At 43.0% G+C, this 20,324-nt stretch overlaps 1 protein-coding gene and 1 pseudogene across 6 annotated transcripts in view; one reads left to right on the top strand and one right to left on the bottom strand.

Moving 5' to 3' along the window:
• The window catches only part of SIK3 (SIK family kinase 3), a 290,306-nt gene that overhangs the window by 25,014 nt on the left and 244,968 nt on the right, over nucleotides 1–20,324 (bottom strand). For all 5 annotated transcript variants that reach the window (XM_080688523.1, XM_080688524.1, XM_080688521.1 and 2 more), the window contains exons 7-13: nucleotides 10,380–10,498; nucleotides 9,719–9,829; nucleotides 9,070–9,213; nucleotides 8,381–8,458; nucleotides 8,151–8,260; nucleotides 4,049–4,202; nucleotides 3,651–3,806 (exon numbers count right to left, since the gene is read on the bottom strand). In XM_080688523.1, the coding sequence (XP_080544649.1) occupies nucleotides 3,651–3,806; nucleotides 4,049–4,202; nucleotides 8,151–8,260; nucleotides 8,381–8,458; nucleotides 9,070–9,213; nucleotides 9,719–9,829; nucleotides 10,380–10,498 (872 nt within the window). The remainder of the gene's footprint in view (nucleotides 1–3,650; nucleotides 3,807–4,048; nucleotides 4,203–8,150; nucleotides 8,261–8,380; nucleotides 8,459–9,069; nucleotides 9,214–9,718; nucleotides 9,830–10,379; nucleotides 10,499–20,324) is intronic.
• On the top strand, nucleotides 18,840–20,172 carry LOC308257736 (isocitrate dehydrogenase [NADP] cytoplasmic-like; annotated as a pseudogene). Its single transcript has 2 exons — nucleotides 18,840–19,433; nucleotides 19,653–20,172. The product of its transcript is annotated as an isocitrate dehydrogenase [NADP] cytoplasmic-like (transcript).

Raw genomic sequence — 20,324 nt, 5'->3', positions numbered from 1 at the left:
CATTTACCCAACAAATAGCTGAATACCTACTACATTCCAGGATAAAATGTAGTTCTGGCCCTCATTTTACAGTCTCGTGCAGGACAGAGACAAGTACACAGACAATTTCAAAACAGCAAGACCAAGTCCTCCCTGGGGCACTTGGGAGTGGAGGAAGGTGTCTTGGAGGAGGTGACATTCACCTGAGACCTGACACGTGAACAGGAGCTAGCCAAGGAAAGGGGGAAGGAGTCACAAGCCTTCGAGGTCCTAGGCTCAGAGAACAGAGAAGGCCTGCGGGTGCTTAGGAACCCGAGAATACAGCAGAAGCTGGTTCCCTGGGCTAAGACGTGACCTGGGGTGTGGATTCGTGCTACTTCCAGAGTTTAGGTGTCTTTAACTCCAGAAAGGCATGAGGGTTCTTAAAACTACATTTTAGTACATACATGTAATTGTGCAGTTGCAATTCAATGCTTTTTTTTTTTTTAAATCTTTATCCAAGGATATGTTTTTATTGATTTGAGAGAGAGAGGAAAGGAGAGAGAAACATTGACTGATCAGTTGCCTCCCACACATGCCTCAACAGGGATCAAACCCGCAACCTAGGTATATGCTCTGACTGGGAATTGAACCTGCAACCTTTTGATGCATGGAAAGAGGCTCCAACCAACTGAGCAACTTGGCCAAGACCGCGATTCCATGCTTTAAAATAGTGGTGACCCACCACCTCGTGTAAGTGAAATGAGAACCTCTACCAAGCATGCATTCCTGTGGCTCTCCCCACTGTTATGGACTGGACACCATGCATTCTTGACAGCTATGCACAGGGCTCACATAGTCACCAGGCCTCAGGCACTAGAGCAAAAATCACACTTAAATTATACAAAGGGGCATTTTATGAAGTGGATAATTATAAACTAAAACAAAAAATCTTTGGAGTAATTCCATTGTTTAAATGCTTCTAGGGTTTCCAGGTCCCTTATTACAAGTCTATAAAGGCCTGGAGTAATAGGACTGAGAGGTGGTGGCTATGGGGGGCGCAGGAGAGGAGCACCGTGGCCAGTGATTCCTGGCGTTGCATACCACATTAAAACTTTATTTTGAGGAAGGGGCAGTGGTAAACCACTGAAGGATTTCAAACAGGGACATGATGTTCCAAGATCTGTATTTTAGAAAGCTCGTGTACGTTAGCCACAGAGTGATAAGTGCTGGTGGCAGGCCAGTTAGGAGGCCACTGTATTAATTTAGGCAAAGGATGACAGTGGTTTAAGGAAGAGCAGTGAAGATGGACAGAAATAAGATATTTACTTTATAGGCACTGGGTGAATAATTTGATATGGGAAATAAGGGAGAGGAAGATTTAAAGATAAAACTCACGTTCCTGGCTTGTCAAATCAGGAGATGACAGTGCTTTCACAGTTTAATAGGCAGGCCAAGTTCATTTGGGGACATGCTGGATTAAAGCTGTGAGTGCCTATGGATACCAACTAAATATGTGCAGTAGGCAGGCATCTATACTAATAAAAGCATAATATGCTAATTAGACCAGGTCGACCGGACATCTTCCAGTCATCCTGCCTTCCTTCCAGACAAAGCCATGGTGGTGGGGCCAAGGCAGAGGCAGTTAGGGGTGATCAGGCCGGCAGGGGGGAGCAGTTGGGGATGATCAGGCTGGCAGGGGAGGGCAGTTGTGGCGACTGATCTGGCAGGGGAGAGCAGTTGGAGGTGATCAGGCTGGCAGGGGAAGGCAGTTGGGGGTGATCAGGCCAACAGGGGAGGGCAGTTAGGCAGCGATCAGGCAGGCAGGCAGACACAGTTAGGGGCGATCAGGCAGGCAGGCAGGCGAGTGGTTAGGAGCCAATGGTCCTGGATTATGAGAGGGATGTCTGACTGCCAGTTTAGGCCCAATTCCTAAACCAGCAGTCGGACATCCCCCGAGGGGTCCTGGATTGGAGAGGGTGCAGGCTGGGCTGAGGTAACCCACCCTCCCCCCCCCCCGACATGAATTCCATGCACTGGGCCTCTAATATATATATATAGATATACTAGAGGCCCATTGCACGATATTTGTGCAAGAATAGGCCTTCCTTCCCCTGGCTTCCCTCCCAGCCGCCCGGGAGCTGCCAAGTCCCCGCTCCCGGGCCACCCGGGGGCCGGCAAGTCCTCGATCCCAGCTGGAACACCGCTCCTGTAGCTCCCTCCACCCCCCTCCCCCTCATAGCAGGCATCCCACCCTGCCTGGCCACTCCACGCCTGCATATGCAAATTAACCCGCCATCTTTGTTGGGTTAATTTGCATACTCACTCCTGATTGGCTGTGGGCATAATGGAGGTATGGTCAATTTACATGTTTGTCTATTATTAGGTAAGATATATATCTCCAAAAGAGCATGTGGGGCTGCAGAATTACCTGGTAACAAAAATTATGGGAGTGGGCAAAAACAGACAGAGTGTGTAAAAAGAAATGGAAATAGGGCCTAAGATAAGTCAGGGTTTAACCAACTTCAAGGAACAAGCACAAAGGAAAACTGAAAAGAACCAAAGAAAATATTTCAAAAAGAAAATGGTCAATAGTGACTAACACAGATGGGAGGTCCAGAAAGACAAAAGTTAAAACTGTCCACTGCATTTACCAACAAAAGTTTGTTACTGGTCTTTACAAGAACAGCTCCAACGGGCAGAGCAAGTCCCTCTACCTCCCTCAAAGCTGTCCTGGCCCTCACAGCCGCCCTGACCCTGCTCTCTCCGAATTCGTTTGCCGCCTACCAGTCCTGTTACTCCCCCTGGCCCTTAATCACATACAGCCTTGCACTATTCCAATGGTGCAGTGAGGCCAGGAATTGTAAACATGATTCTTTCCTTTTCCAGACCTGTGCCAAGCCACACACTTGTGGTACTAATCCATGATAAGGTTAAGCACAGAAACTGAGTAAGATTTTAAAAATCTTAAGAAAAAAGAAAGTACTGTTTTAAAGAGTTATGGATATAATCAATATCCAATCTTATGGTACTATGAGATTGAATGAACAAATGAATGAATGAATGAATTTACCCATGACAGGAAAATAACTTGAAATAAACAACCCAGAGTGAGGGGTGAGGGTAACAATCTTTGCATGTAACCATCATATAAAAGAGATGGGACTGAGGGACACCAACTGACTAGGCTAGAACTTGTGAAAGCCAATCAAGTGCTTCAGGTGGTACCCAAAACACAAGGCAGTGCTAATCAAAGGAGAAATGGTAGATAGAAGGTAATTTTGGAAACCAACCTAAAGAGCAATTTATTACAGAGAAAACTGTTAGCGTGTGTTGCCCTCTGGCCGAGAGCAGTTACCTGTGGGAAGGCTGAGCTAGGAGACTGCCCCGCCTCCAAACCGAGGGGGGGCAGATGCACTTAACTAGGTGTAAGTGGTCCATGAGGATGAAGCTCTCTGGGAGCAGGCTTCAGTGTAGAAATTATTTGGTTAAGAAAAGAAGTTAGCCAAAAAATAAGACTGGAAAAGTCTACTAGCCTGAGGAAAATGTGATTATATTGAACACCCTAAGTTTAGAGAAAGAGGAAATTCAGACGTTTAGGTTGGAAAGCCTCTTTTTCCCACCCTATGCTCACAACCTCTTTATCAAAAGTCTCAGAGAGAGAGTAAGCTGGACTCTGTGCTGCTACTCACTGGTGTCATGGTGACAAGTGGGGAGGGTCCCCGTGGGCGCTTCAGCAGCTGCTGGGCATGTAGTTGGATGTTGGCTCCTCCATCTGAAGCCCTTCGGCCAAGGGGACCCATTCCATTTAGCAGCTGGAGGGGAGGCGGCTGTAACAGGGACTGCTCCTGTCGGAAGTGGAGTGGGAAGGACAGATTGAGACAGGGGGAGAGGAGGAGAGAAAACAGAAGTACTCTCATCCACTGATGTTAAGGGACCCTTGGCTGTAATGGAGACTAGAGAAATCTTCCCTCGCACCCAGATGCTTTCCTTCTCTACAAAGACACCCTTAAATCCTGGAAGGCCTCTCAGTCTCTTAAATGAGTTAAATGTGTTTTCTTGGGGCAAGCCCTCTCCCATATCCAGGTACCTTGTACTCAAGCTGCCCAGTTGGTTGCAAATTTTGCATGGGCAATAGGTTGTGCATGAAGTTCATGTTAGGGGCCACCTGTAGGAATGGAGCCTGCGGGTTGACTCCAGGAAAGCCAGGTAGGAGCTTCTGCAGATCGTCCATAACTTCCATGCTAAAAGAAACAGGATGACAGAGAAGTCTGGTTAATATTCTTTTAAGTTTTTTTTGTTTGTTTTTTAAACAAATCTTTATTAAGAGTATGACAGATGCCTTTCTTTTAACCCCCCATTGAACCCTTCTACCTGGTTCCCACCCTGCCCCAGGCCTTCACCACCCTATTGTCTGTGTCCATAGGTAATGCATATATGCATATAAGATCTTCGGTTAATCTCTTCCCACACCCCCCTCAGCCCTCCCCTCTGAGATTTGTCAGTCTGTTCCATGTTTCCATTCCTTTTGATGCTATTGTATTCATCAATTTATTTTGTTCATTAGATTTCTTGTTCATTTATTTTTATATGCAATTGTTAATAGATATGTATTTATTGCCATTTTATTGCTCATATTTTTTTTTTTCCTTCTTCTTTTTCTTAAAGAATACTCTTCAACACTTCATGTAATACTGGTTTGGTGGTGATGAACTCCTTTAGCTTTTTCTTGTTTGTGAAGATCTTTATTGGACCTTCAATTCTACTAGTAAATGATAACTTTGCTGGGTAGAGTAATCTTGGTTGTAGGTCCTTACTATTCATCACTTTGCATATTTCTTGCCATTCCCTTCTGACCTGCAAAATTTCTGTTGAGAAACCAGCTGACAGTTGTATGGGCACTACCTTGTAGGCAACTAACTGCTTTTCTCTTGCTGCTTTTTAAGAGTCTCTCTTTGTCTTTAACCCTTGACATTTTAATTATGATGTGTCTTGTTGTGGGCCTCTTTGGGTTCCTCGTGTTTAGGACTCTGCGCTTCCTGGACTTGTAAGTCTATTTCTTTCACCAGGTAGGGCAAGTTTTCTGTCATTATTTCCTCAAATAGGTTTTCAATATCCATTTTGTTCTCTCTCTTCTCCTTCAGGCGCCCCCATAATGCAAATGTTGGTTCACTTTAAGTTATCCCAGAGGCTCTATATACTATCTTCATATTTTTGGATTCTTTTTCTTCTGGTTGGGTGTTCTTTGCTTCCTCATATTCAAATCATTGATTTGATTCTCGGAATCCTCTACTCTACTGTTAAATCCCTGTAAATTATTCTTTATTTCAGTTAGTGTATGCTTAATTTCTGACTGGTCCTTTTTCATGTCTTTGACATTTTCACTAAGATCCTTGGAAGTTTCATTAAGTTCCTTGAAGCTCTCATTAAAATCCTTGAGCAACCCTATAACCATTATTTTGAACTCTGTATCCAGTAGTTTGCTTGCTTCCATTTGTGACATTTCTTTGCCTCTGCATGTTGGCTGCTTCCCTGTATTTGTTTCTATGTATTAGGTAGAGCTGTTATGTCTCCTGGATTTGGTAGAGTGGCCTTGTGTAGTAGGTGTACTGTAGGGCCCCATGGCTCAGTCTCCCCAGTCACCTGAGCTGGGCACTCTAGGTGCACCCGTGTGGGCTGTGTGCACTGTCCTGTTGTAATTGAGCCTTGATTGCTGTTGGCATCACCTCCAGGCTAATTGGCTGTGAGGACCAGCTGTGACTAAGTGGAAGAGTTGCTGTGCAGGAGACACCCCTATGGAGCAGGACTTGCTTCAGTGGGGCTTTGGTGCTCACTGAGTCTGCCCCTTGAGTGTATACAGTTGTAATCTGGTATGGTCTGAAGCAGTCCACTGTAAGGTGCACTGCCTCTGGGGCCTCCCAGGAGGTGCAAAGTCAGCCATTGCCTGGGGCCACCCAGCAGGAGCCACAGAGGGATCTGCAGTTTTCCTATTTGTATTGGGTTTAGAAGTGTCTGGGCAAGGCCCAGCTGTGAATGAAGGTAGGCTGGTGATAGTGCTAGGTCTTGGGTCTCTTATTGATAGGTATGGAGCACGCTGACACCAGCTGCTGATTTTTTGAGAGATTTTAGCAAAGTCTGAAGCTTGAGCCAGGACAGGCCATTCATATGGAAAAGCTGCTGCAAACAGCTTGGGTGGGGTGTCAAACTGAATGGGGCGGGATCTTAGGAATCATCAGGGTGGAGTGAACAGTGTCGGCCACAACGATGGAAACTGAGATATGACTGCTAATTAGCTCTGTAACAGGGGAGGTCCCAGCATAGCAACAATGACCCCTGAGAACACCCTGGTCTGAGAGAAAGCCTCCCCTGAGTTCCTGCCCCAATACCAGACAGTCCAATTCCTCCTCCTATGTCCCTGGATTCCCCCAAAGCTGCCACCGGTGCTGGAACTCAGAGGAAGTGGGACCTTGTAAGTCAGTGCACAGGCTCTTTAAGAGGAACTGCTGGGTCTCCAGCAGCCTCTGTGTTACTCAGCCACAATCCTGGCTGGTTTTTACAGCCCAAAGTTAGGGGGCCTTCTCTGCCCAGCTCTGGAACCCTGGGCTGGGGGTTTGCTGTGGGGCTGGGACCCCCTGCTTCTTACAGGAGGTCTTGGCGATCTCTCCCAATTAAAAAAATGCCACAACCTGTTCAGCACCTCTGCCCCTCCTACCAGTCTTGATGTGCTTTCTTCTTTACTTCTCTAGTTGTAGGACTTCCATTCAGCCGCTTTGAATGATGATTGTTCTTTATTTTAGTTGTAATTTTGATGTGGTTGTGGGAGGTGGTGAATACTGGTGTTTACCTATGCCGCCATCTTCTCTGGTTAATATTCTCACTCAAAAGTGCTATATCCCAAAACTGATGAAACTGATTAATTCAGTATAATTTATTTTATTATATATATTTTTCACTTTCCCTGCAAATTTGTATTTCTCTCTAAGATCCCAACGCAAGTAGAAGCCCAATGTGTGGAACCTGGCTGCCTGCCACTTTACTGTTTGGAACTGGGGCCTGCTATTCTTTATTGACCACTCATGTGAAACCAACAGCTCTGAGCCCCAAGGAAATACTTGCACCAGTCCAGCTTGGGCCTGCACAGTCTGGAGATGAACAGCACATTTCTGGAGGACATAGGCCACTCACTAAAACCTGGCTACCCGGAATAGCAACTCATTCACCAGGGAAAGAAGGCAATTCCTCCTGTCAGTGGCGGCAGCACAGACACGCCGCGATGTACAGGGCTGTGATGCTCCTGCGGTGGGATTCACAGCACACTTTAAACCAAGAGGTCTTTCCACTAGCAGAGCAATACTGCGGACACAGCCTTTGGAGCCAGAATGTTCCCCTGTTGCCTGTGTGAATGTAGGCCAAGAATGAGAAACCTAAAGCAAGCAAGTCAGCAGGCCTGGGGATCTTTTTTCTGGAAAAAGAGGTATTTTCAGAGAAAAGAGGTATTAAAAAACAAAAAACAAACTAGCTTTACATCTAGTTGAACTCTCAAGAGATCTCTCTGACACAACCTTCTCTTCTCTACGCAGTAAAGGAAGTACCCAGAAAAGATGTAAGGGCATTTTTAATGTTGAGTCTTCAAATGTAGAACAAAAAAGGAGAGAGCCAGCCTTTAGGACATCTCCCAGGTGGGAGGGCATCAGGGACATTCAGAAGGACTATTTTGCGAAAACACTTTGGAAAACTGGTACTTATTCAGTAGGATTTTTGATTTTTGTTTCCTTAATTTGTAATACAGATCAACCACACCATATCCTTTGTCCTCACTTCCAAGATGAGTCTTACATTAGAACATGTAGCGACCATCTCTTGAAGCTGTCAGTCAAACAAACTTTGAGAGGCACTTTCACATGACTTAGATCAGAAGACCTCAGCCTTTGTGGACACAGAGACTCTTCACCAAAGTGTTGTGATTAATTGGCATGATGGTGGCTACTGGTCCACCATCCACTAGGGGCAACTCTGTAATATTTTTAGCAAATCAAATCTGGTCTACTGGGGACCCTGAGCTGGGTTACAAACATGTCTTGGCCACTGGATTAGTTTTCACCTGGGAGATACAATGAAGTAGGAAAAATGCACTGGTAGGAATTCAGGTGGGACTTCTTGGCCCTGAGGTTAATTAGAGCTCAGATACTCACCGGGGGTCAGCCACACCTACTGTGTGCCTCCTCATGGACAAATAGCGAACCAATGCTTCAGGGGAAGGCTCTTCACCCTCATCACTGTCCAAGTTCACTGTCCCATCCGGCTGAGATGAAAGAAAACACAACTGAATTAGACATGAGAAACAATTAGAAATAAAAGTAAGGAAAGGAAGCAAGAACGTGGGAAAGATTTCAACTGGCAACAATCAGAGATCGCCACTTGCCTCCACAATCTGGTTCTCTGGGTTGATCAGCTGCACCTGTGGAACGCTGATGTTCATAGTGGTACCCGCCTGCTCCGCCTGGAAAGAAGTACATTCAGACACACACATATTATAAACACTAGAGGGAAATGATAGTCTTTCAAAGTGTTCTTTTTATTTTTAATCCTCACCGAGGATATGTTTTTATTGATTTTAAGGAGAGAGGAAGAAAGAGAGAAACATGTGAGAGAGAAACATCGATTGGTTGCCGTCCATACACACCCCAGACCAGGGATCAAACCCGCAACCTAGGTATGTGCCCTGACTGGACATCAACCTTTTGGATGATGCTCCAACCAACTGAGTCACCCAGCCAGGGCTCAAAGTATTCTTGATTGCTAAAGTCTATGTTTCTACCTCTGACTCTTTGGTTCCTTAGAAGCTATATTAAGAAAGGTTTTTTTTTGTTGTTGTTGTTTTAGAAACAACAGTCTCAATGATTTGCTGCTTCTTAAAAAAACAACCACCACACACTGCAACTACTGTCTACCTCAAGTACGTGAATACCCTTCCATCTTCTCTAAGAAAGTTCCAATCTTTGCTTGATCTCTGGACTTAAGAATTCCTGAGCAGTGACTAACCACCCCCTGTCCCCCCAACCCCCCTAAATGTTACTTGTCCTGAATAAGGTCACAGGAATCATTGCCCACCTGTATACTGACTGGTGCTTGAAAGGCCATGGCTCGGGGCACGCTGGGAGGTACTCCGACATGCAGGGTTTTATGTCTCTTATGTCGATCACACAGCAGATGGTAGATTGCACTATAGTGATCATAGGCATCTGTACTTAATGACTACCAAGAGAGAAAGGAAAAGAGTGAAATGGCATCTCAATGACCAAACTCTTTCAATAGTAACATTACAAGACCAAAGCATCTCAGTTCCAAGACCTGAAGAGGGGCAGAGGAAGAACAGGGGGGAAACAAAAAGATCCAAGTTCCTGCTGGTCGCCAGATGGGAGAGGTGGGCAAAAAGGAGGTGGGAGTAAGAAGCACAAATTGGTGGTTATAAAATAGTCATGGAGATGCAAAGCACAGCACAGGGTAGACAGTCAACAACATGGTATAAGACGGGTATTAGACTTACTAGAGTAATCACTTCGTAAGTTATATAAATGTCTTATCTCTATATTGTACACCTGTAACTAATATAATATTGTATATCAACTATAATTGAAAAATTAAAAAAATTATTTAAATAAAAAAGACCCAAGTTCCCAAGAAGGAGAAAACATTTAAAAAGGCAGGCCAGAGGGAGTATGGCTACATCTCCCTTTGTTCTCCATTCCTGTAGAGATACCTGTAGTGTCCGCTCTCTGTCCAGTCCAATGTCCTCCATGGCCAACAGGACATCCTCATTCAAAACGTCTACCTGTCTTTCTTCTTTTAGTTGTCGGCATTCAGCTATTAACTGTAACATTAAAAAAAAAGGTAAGCCATCAAACCCCAAATTAGCTATGCTAAGATGATATATCACATATGCATGTCACCACACATGTTCCAGGCCCCTAGCTTGGGATATTTTTGGCCTCAGACAAAGCCCAAGCAATAAAGCCCCAGGGTATGTAGCTGTGAGAAGACAAGATCCCCATTTTCATGAGCAACTTTGGAGTACCTGGGATAGCAACAATGGTTTAAATAAAGGTATGCTACAGGAGTCACTGAGCTATCACACTAGGACAAGAGGAAGAGATGTCCCATGGTGGGTAAGCTGCAGAACTGTGGGCTGTACTGTCTCAAAAGCCAAGAGACTATGACTTGGGGATAAGTAGTAGGGAACTGGTCTCACTGTTCGCCATCAGCTGCTGATTTAAAAGTCCTACTTTCACTCCTTGCTGAGTATTGCCCAATAGTTTGTTCCCAGGGCCGCCTTTTCATGTCCTGGCCTGATTACAATCTCATGCAAAAGAGGTTTCAGTAGTTCTGAGAAGAGTTCGCTAAGGCAAGTGGTGCTCACTCACCCTGTCAAAGTTGGGGTCATTGTCCCCTAACTTCATCCACTTGTGTTTGCATATCTGCTCCATTGAGAGGCGCTTACTCGGGTCCAACACCAGCATGTGGCGGATCAAGTGCTCACATTCTGCAACAAAGAGCCTGTGTTTAATCCCATGATGGCGGTAGCAGTGGTGCCCCCAGCGAGGCAAGGTGAGTAGGGAGATTTTCAAATTCCTTGCTTCTCATTTGTCTCTCTTGCTCCTTGATCCTTACCTATGTCATTGCTTACTCCAGAGGGACTGGCAAAGGCAGAAAGAGGTGGAGAAAAGAGAAATTCAAATCTGGTAGGCTGGTTAATACTTTCACTAAAAGTCTGATTTAAAAAAGTCTCAGAATAATCCATAGATTTCATTTATTTATATTATGTATGGCCCCATTTAACACAATTAATGTGGCGATGAATGTCCTTGAAAGAGATTCAGTGTAGTATAAGGTCCTCAGAATAGTGAGTTCTTTCCTCCTACATGTATTGTTATGTGCACACTCATGCTCTAACTTTAGGAGACCAAACCTCTCTTCAAACTCAGGGAATTAGACTTTCTAATGGTTCAAGCATGGGGGAGCGGCACGCACCAGATGTCTCCCTAGCACACACCAGGACTCCCTGTGAGCTCTGCAATTTTCTCAATGGTGTTTCAACATTCACAGGTGCACACAACTGGACTCTGAGCTAGAGATTCATATCAACAGCTATTTCGCTCTGGGAGCTCAGACTACATAACATATTGCTCAAAGAATAATAGATTCAAAATCAAGAAGCTTATATTTCTATTTCAAAACCATCCTCTAAGTTTTCTCATCTGTAAGTTGAGGGTGCTGAGGATGATGTGGGAGTAGTGCCTGTGATAAAGGTGGTGATGGTGATGATGATGAGGATAAAAACAGTGTTAACACTTCTGAGCACTTTACAATTATGATTTTCTCATTTAATCCTGATAGCAATCCTAGGAGGAAGGTATCCCATTTCAGAGATGGTAAAAATCAGGCACAGAGAAGTTAATAAACTTGTCCAGGCTCACATGGTAAGTCAGATTTCAAACCATACTGCCTCTATACTACAGAGCTGCAGGCAGGACCCAAACTTCTGAACCATTCTTTCAACATCTTCATCCAAGATACCATCATCTCTCACTTAGACTATTGCAAAAGTTTCCTATATGGTTTTCCTGCTTCCATTCTTGCTCCATTGAGAAGCTATTTCTAAAACACAAATCTGAGCACATTATTACCTTGCCTACAATTCCCCCAAAGTCTTCCCATAACCCTCAGAATAAACTATGAAGTCCTGGGCCTACAGTCTTGAGCTTCCGTCTCTGACCTCATCCCCTGCCATCTCCCCTTGGTGCACAGAACTCCGTCTAGCTGCACTAGCATGCTTCCTAGTCGGTGCGCATGCTTAATATACTGCACCGAAGGCCTCTGCACTTGCTGTTTCCCTTAGGTGCAATGGCTGCCCCTCTGACCTTCACATGGTTGGCTCCTTGTCATTTTGTTAAGAGCTTAAATGTCTATTGTTCAGAAGCTCTTCCCTGGCCACCTAAACTAGGCCTCCAGTCACTATCTATTATATCACACTAGTTCTCTTCACACTAATGACTTCTTTGTGAAATAATCTTATTTATTTACTTGTCTATTGTTGAACTCTCTCCCCACAATGTAAGGTTCACGTCTTTCCTATGCTGTTTTCAGTACCAACCTTCTAATACCAATCATGGTTATTTACACCTACAGGAGCTGAATACATAGCTACTGACTATATGAACAAATAAACATGTATTGACTACTTACTTTAACCAAAGAAGATTGTATTTGTGAAATGTTTTTTTAACTATAAAAGTCTACAAGATATAGGTTAAAAATTTTTTCTGTTTCTATTTCATTATAACTGTCCTGAAAACAAAACTGGCCAGTGATACAATAATAAACTACTGCTAATTTTAAAAGATTTTTTACATATAAGGTACTATGATTACTAATTGTATTTCATTTAATCCTCACAACTTTAAATTAGATACTATTATCAGCACCATTTATAAACGAAGAAGAAACAAGTTAACAAACTCAACATTGCAAAGTAATGGCAGAACTGGGACTTGAGAGCTATTCTTGACTTCCCTGTTGATATAAATTCCGCTTGTCTATTTTTTCAGAGTGAATTAAACTCTGCAACCCCACAATTTCTGCAACATTTGGCAAACACTATTCTATATCACCATCTTGAAAGGAATACAAAGAGTAATTAAGGCAAATTGCTCTTAATTTTTAATTTAGTCTAACTTAGAAAATACAACTAAGTAAAATCCCTATATTAAAATAATTTTTAGCAGGCATTAATTTGTTCTTGCTTTGTTACTAAAAGTATATTCAAAGCAATGTAGATTCTAAAGCCTGAAGTTCCTACAGTCCTAAGAAATAGAGGAAATGCTATCTACAACATTAAGCTTCTATTAAAATTATGTTTCAAAGTAGCAAGAATAGACCCCACAATTGTAGCATCTGAGTAGGTTATAAATATCACCGACACACACCTTTATGGTCTGCAATTACTTGAGGAAAAACAATGTCCTTAATTTAGAAAGTTACTAAAGCTAAAGACCCCTGTGCAGGGAGAAGGCCTGGGCCTGATTCCAAATATGTGAAACTTGTTAGGGCCTCTAGGTGGCGCTCTTCCGTTTCCTTTTGGTTTTTGTGCAGCATTTCGTGCATAAAAGGTCATCACGTTGCTCCTGATTCAAAGACCAAAGCAGAATGACGTTCAATTATAAGCTTGGTTTAAAACAAATATATATATATTTGTTAATCCTCACCTAAGGATATTTTTCCATTGGTTTTCAGAAAGAGTGGAAGGGAGAGAGAGAGACAGAGAAAGAGAAACATTGATGAGAGACACATCAACTAACTGCCTTCCCAGGCGCCCCAATCAGGGCTGGGGATTGAGCCTGCAACCAAGGTACATGCCCTTGACGGGAAGTGAACCTGGGACCCTTCAGTCCATAGGCAGATGCTCTATCCACTGAGCCAGACCGGCTAGAGCTAAAACAAATTTTTAATGACAATTTCCTTCAATATAAAATAAATCACCACCATAATATGTCCTGATTAGAAAACATATCTAGTTCAATTGAAGGATCTTGAAACTTCCATCTAGTCATCTGTAACCACATTTTTTGGTCTCAGATGCCTTGAAAAATCTCCAGAAAAATGCAAACAAGAATTTATACACAAAAATGGGAATATAACTTTAGGCTATTCAAGGAGCCCAGAAGACATGCCACAGATTGTCTTCAGGTTTACAAGTCCCAGGTTAAGAGTCCTGGTTGCAGTAGCAATACCGAAAGACAACAGCTTTTACCTCATCTGCCCTACATAATATCCAGCATGTAAAGGGACGAAAGCTAAGCCCTTTCATATGTTGCACAGATTGGAAAATATGACAAAATGCAGAAAGCTCGATATTTATTATCAACTCTTACTTCCTAAGTGTCATATATAGCTCATGAAATTAAATTCAAACTAGATTTGAATATACCATCCTACATAAAACATGGGAAGAGAGTGAAAACAAAGGGAATAAAATGCTCACAAACCTAACAGAATCAACCAAATGATCCACTTTTCCAGAAGCCAAGAAGTACTCTATTTTAATGTCAAAAATGGCTCTATCACTTGTTCCCACCCAAGAGGCAGCGCCTTTGGTATGAATGAGGCGGAAGCATGCTGGGCAATGCAGGAATATGCTGCTCAGCTTGTGCATGCCAGAGGGGCAGCTCACGAGAGCCCAGCATCTATCGCCTCCTCGGTGAAAATCACTGTGGGCTATGAAAGCTGATCCACCCAGGGCGTGCGAACCAGGGGATGCGCCTTAGGCCTGCCCTGCCCTGCCCTGCCCTGCCCGATGTGCTCCCAGACACCAGGACGACTGTGGAGAGAGCTGCTGTGTGTGCATTAAGAAGGCCAAGTCTTCCACTTCTTTTTTTCTCTTTTGACCTTGATAATAAACAACTTTCTCTAAGAGGTTGAAATATTTGGACTGAGGGGGTGAAAAATAAAGGATGGGGAAGGGGAACTAAAAACCAACTTCAAATTCTCCTAAGATACAAGTCTGTCTCCAGTGTCCAGGCTAGAAGAAGAAGTAGCATCACTTAAAGAATTCCCAGACTAAAACCGTAAAATCACGCCCCTGCAGCAAGGTGCCAGGCAGTGAGGCTGATTTAGCCTGAGAAGAGGTGTAGGCAGGAGGGAGCATGCTAGCTATCCAAGCATCTGGAGGAGTTTTATAAAAGAGACAAAGTGGCCCTAGCCGGCTTGGTTCAGTGGATAGAGCTTCAGCCTGTGGACTGAAGGGTCCCGGGTTCGATTCCAGTCAAGAGCACATGCCCGAGTTGTAGGCTCGATCCTCAGTAGGGGGCATGCAGGAGGCAGCCGATCAATGGTTCCCTCTCATCATTGATGTTTCTATCTCTCTCGCCCTCTCTCTTCCTCTCTGAAATCAATACAAATATATTTTAAAAAAAGAGAGACAAGGTGGATTTACACTGTGCTGCTGCTCCAGGGGCCTGAACCTGGAATAATTAGGAAGTAACAAGTTCAAATAAGGAAACGTCTTTCTAATTATTAGAGTTGATCCGAACAACTAGGCCAGGGTCCTAAGTAAGGATCTGAGTGGGCCTCTTAAGGAAGGAGAGAGGGTGGTCAAGTGGGCAGGGCCCACCCGGAGCACAGCTAATTGCATCCATTTCACAGACAGGTGATCTGAGCAGGATTTCACATGAAAAACCGAGTCCAGAAACAACTGGATAGAATGAACTCCAACTATACAAACCACGTAAAAAGAGAGTGATTCATCCTGTGAAACAGTGTGCTTATTATCACTGGAAATGTTTGATCCCAGGCTGGCATTTGTCACAGAAGGCCTTCTAGCATTAGGTGAGAGGAGAACTGGGAGTCCTTCAAGATTGGAGACTTTCACTGAGCTGTCTATCCCCGGGGCCTACTATGAGACCTGGAAGGTAGCAGGCCCTCAACATGCCAGTTAAAAGAATAGAGGACTAGATGACGACTGCTACAATTCCTTCAAACAACTTCAATAATCGGAGTCTAAGAATCTGCCACTGAATAAGCATTCTCCATGCTTCAAGCTAGAAAAACCAGACAACTATCATTTCACAGGAGACTGAGATGAGGCACTCTTTTAGGAGAAAAGCCTGGATCAGATGATTCCCAAGGCTTTAGAATTCTTTGCTTTATACGGAGGATACTTCCTTACTGATCTTTGCTGAGGCTAAATAGAATAATCTGTCAATCAGATTACCACTTGAGGAGGCAGCTGGATATGGGCATAGCTATAGCATCAAGGCTAGGATACAATAAACTAGTGGTTGACAAACTGCGGCTCGCGAGCCACATGCAGCTCTTTGGCCCCTTGAGTGTGGCTCTTCCACAAAATACCACGGCCTGGGCGAGTCTATTTTGAAGAAGTGGCGTTAGAAGAAGTTTAAATTTAAAAAATTTGGCTCTCAAAAGAAATTTCAATCGTTGTACTGTTGATATTTGGCTCTGTTGAATAATGAGTTTGGCGACCACTGCAATAAACGAAGATGTTTGACAGGTAAATATTCTACATAAATCCTGTGGATTTAACTGAAAGTGTTAATAATACATCTTCAGCAAGTTACAAGAGTAAGAGTGAAAGACACAGATAAAAAAATAAAAAGAAACATAGGGAAGGAGGGGATGAAAGATTAAAAGAGCAATTCTTCAAATATATCCTATCTAATAAAAGAGTAATATGCAAATTAACCATCACTCCGATATACCCACAAGCCACGCCCACCAGCCAATCAGGAGTGAGTATGCAAATTAACCCAACCAAGATGGCTGTGGCCACGGAGCGAATGCCAACTGTCCCTTAAGCCCTTCATGTGATTGCAAAGTATGGGAAATAGCAAAGCAGTCATTTCCAGCTCTGTGGGCAGAGGAGTGGTCTGAAAGAAGTGGAGTCACAGCTTCTTTCTGACCACATAAAACTGCTAGGGAAACAGAAGACATCTCTGGCCAGGCCACACGGGAAGAATGCAAGCAAGAAGCAATCAGCCAGGTTTCTCACAGGTTGGAGGAAAGTGTACTCATTCTAATAAATACTAGGTGTTCAAAGGTAATTCCAAACACTTAGCCCAAGAGTTGTTTATTTTCAATAATTTTAACCAACTTCTTAATAATGTTTAATTCTCCAGAGCAATTCAAATTTCAAAGAGGGCTCTATTTTTCTCAAATCTCAAAACCCAAAAAGAAAACAAAAGTAAACTGGCTATTAAATCTCTAAAACATGTTTCCCTGGAAAATGAGTAATTAAAAAAAAAAGATAAATGGAACTAAAGTCTTAGACTTTGCAGAACAAGGACACTGTGTGATAAACTGCTTGAATCTCTTATCCATTCATTTTATCCAGCTCAAGTACCAGTCTGGGGAGAACTGATACTAGTATAGCAGATACACAGAACAAGACTAATACATGGTTGCAATGATGGAGCAACATAGCTTTGGTAAGAGTGTATGCATTTCGACTTACAAATGTTTGTGACCCAGAGTTCCTCTTTAATGCTATCTGCCTTTTCCAAAAAGAAAAACCATGCACAAAACATGCTGTTTTTCTTAATGAAAAGAAAATAAAGTTTGTCATAATGGTCAGATTCTGTCATAACATGGTTAAAATAGTGTGACTATTTTGTCATGATCCCTATATAAAAAATGAAAAAGTAAATCAATAAGAAATGTGCTCTGACTGGGAAATGAACTGGCAAGATACCTTCATTTGGTAAGAAGCTGGCCAGAGTTAGAATCCTCACTCTGCTGTGGACTAAGCTCTTGAAATGACATTTTTAATATGCCCAAGGAAACCGTGTCATTGTCAGCTGTCAGCTGAGGTCAAACCTATTTTACACAGTGACTATTTTAAAACCTAAACAACACAGACCAATGGTCTTGAAATAAGACATTTCTATCTATAAATAACACACACTGAATGTGCTATCCTATAGATGAATTCAGAGATTGCATAAATGTTAAATACAAAAATATACAAAATACCAGGGTTTTTTTCATTGTTGTTAACAATAAAAATTTTGTTATATTGGATATTGTTAGAACAATGATGTTGTGGGGATTGGTTGATTTTTACTCTATGAATTAAATTTGATACATGACAGACACACTAGAACTATATTAAGCATTTCTAACTTGCAAGTAAAGGGACTTTATTTGCAGTAATAGTCAATACTACAGCCTCACCTAAACAAAGAAAATACACAATCTGGGAATTAATTGTAATGGAACTTAATCCATATTAGTGCTGGTTACAGTAAGATGTGACTCATAAAATAAGCACATCTAACTGTATCAGTTCCTCTAACACAATGGCACTGAGGAATTAAATGCCTTATTTTGAAACCTTTTGCTTTCAGTTCTTTTGGGGAAAGAATGGGAGTCCCAGGACTGAAGTACTCAGTAAAATTCCTAAAGGATAATCAGCGAGAGATCAGACAAGAAAGTGGAGATTTCTTGATTTAAATACAAATCCCAAGACCACCATTTCCTGCAAATTGTTATCAGAATGTTCTGGAATAGAAATAGAATTCCTTATAACTACATCCTATGAGCCATTTTCTGTGGATGAACAGAAGCCAAAGGGAGATGGCGTGGCACAACTTAGCAAATGAAGATGGAGCTGCTAAGAAAAGCTTCTATTAGGAATCAATAAACAGGCTGAGAGGCTTGCTCTTTGGTTTTCACAGTGTATCAACCTGAGACAGACTGAGGAGAAAACAAATGTTTGACTCATGTATCTTAATTTATTAGAAAATAACACCTATTTCTTGAACTTTCCTAATTTTTAACAGTTTTTCTAGGTGCTGTAATGTTGTCAGAATTACAACCCAAAGTTAGGAGATGCTGGCTGACATGCTGGTGCTGTCAATATCTACCTCTAGGACTGAGCCACACTGTTACACCACCGGCTTTCCAATTTGCAGCTCACATTTTTTAAATAAAAGCTTGTTGCTTATACTATCATATCATTATTCAAATATATTTTTAAGTCCTAATTTCAAATGAACCAAATTCTGGCTCAGTTTTACTAGATACTAATTTTTTTCAAGAAATAATCCAGAAAAAAGCTGGGAAGAGGAAAAGCTGCTCGCCTGCTTGCCTGTCCATGGTTTCTTGGAGGCTGTGTCTGATGCCAAAACAGCTGGGACCCAGCTGTCTGCACTTATGAGTGGGATGGTGAGTGGCTATGCCACCCTCACCCCAGTGCAACGCCACCATACCTACCCCTGCAGGAGATAAACTGTACTCCACTGAGTCTACAAGACTGAGAGGAGTTGGAGTGATTTGAAGTTGACTCGTTGTAAAGGTTTAGTGAAGTCAAAATGTCTCAAAAAATCTATGGTGGTTCAGTGATGGAGATGCAAGGAGACGCTATGACACGAACCATTTGGAAGTTGATTAAAGAAAAACTAATTTCTCCTTGTGGAACAGGACCTGCACAGCTATGATTCAGGCATAGAGTCGTGATGCCACCAAGACCAGGTCACCAAGGGTGCCGCAGAAGCTGTAAAGTATAACTCTGGTGTCCAGTGTGGCACCATCACCCCTGATGAGAAGAAGGTTGAGGAGTGCAAGTTGAAACAGATGTGGAAGTCGCCAAATGATACCATTCAGAATATTCTGGGAATGTTTTCAGGGAAGCTATTATCTGCAAAAATATCCCCCTGGCTTGTGAGCGGATGGTAAAATCCATTATCATAGGCCGTCACGCATATGGGGATCAGTACAGAGCAACTGATTTTGTTGTTCCGGGGCCTGCAAAAGTAGAGATAACCTACGCACCAAGTGATGGATCCTAAAAAAAGACATACCTGGTACATAACTTTGAAGAGGGGGGTGGTGTTGCCATGGGAATGTACAATCAAGATATGCCAATCCAAGAGTTCGCACACAGTTCTTTCCATATGGCTCTAAGAGTGGGCCTTTGTAGCTGAGCACCGAAAACACTATTCTGAAGAAATATGATGGGCGTTTTATTTTTTAAAAATATATTTTATTGATATTTTACAGAGAGGAAGGGAGAGGGATAGAGAGCTAGAAACATCGATGAGAGAGAAACATCGATCAGCTGCCTCCTGCACACCTCCCACTGGGGATGTGCCCGCAACCAAGGTACATGCCCTTGACCGGAATAGAACCCGGGACCCTTCAGTCCACAGGCCGACGCTCTATCCACTGAGCCAAACCGGTTTCGGCATGATGGGCGTTTTAAAGACATCTTTCAGGAGATCTATGACAAGCAGTACAAATCGCAGTGTGAGGCCACATGGGAGCCCAAGCCATGAAGTCAGAGGGAGGCTTCATCGGGGCCTATAAAAACTATGTTGGCACTGTACAGTCCGATTCCATGGCCCAAGGTTATGGCTCTCTTGGCATGAAGATCAGCGTGCTGATTTGTTCAGATGGCAAGATGGCAGAAGCAGAGGCTGCCCATGGGACTGTAGCACGTCACTTCCGCATGTACCAGAAAGGACAGGAGACATCTACCAATCCCATTGCTCCCATTTCTGCCCATGAGCTAAGCTTGATAACAGCAAAGAGCTCAGCTTCTTTGTAAAGGCTTTGGAAGATGTCTGTATTGAGACCATCAAGGCCAGCTTCATGGCCAAGGACTTGGCTGCATTCAGTTCGTGGACAAACTCAGAGAAAACTTGAAGATAAAACTAGCTCAGGCCAAATTTTAAAGTCGCTCCTTGGCTTAAGAGAACAAGTGTGTTTTGGTAACTAGGTCCACTGGTTTACATTTTTCTGTTTAACACTCAAGGGAAGGGCAAAATCAATTTTTTTTTTTAAGAAGTCAAGAGTTT

The sequence above is a fragment of the Plecotus auritus genome (assembly GCF_963455305.1).
Source record: "Plecotus auritus genome assembly, chromosome: 9".
In the NCBI taxonomy this organism is placed as follows: Eukaryota; Metazoa; Chordata; class Mammalia; order Chiroptera; family Vespertilionidae; genus Plecotus; species Plecotus auritus.
Note: the sequence above shows the minus strand (reverse complement) of the source record. Positions and strands in the feature narration are given on the sequence as shown.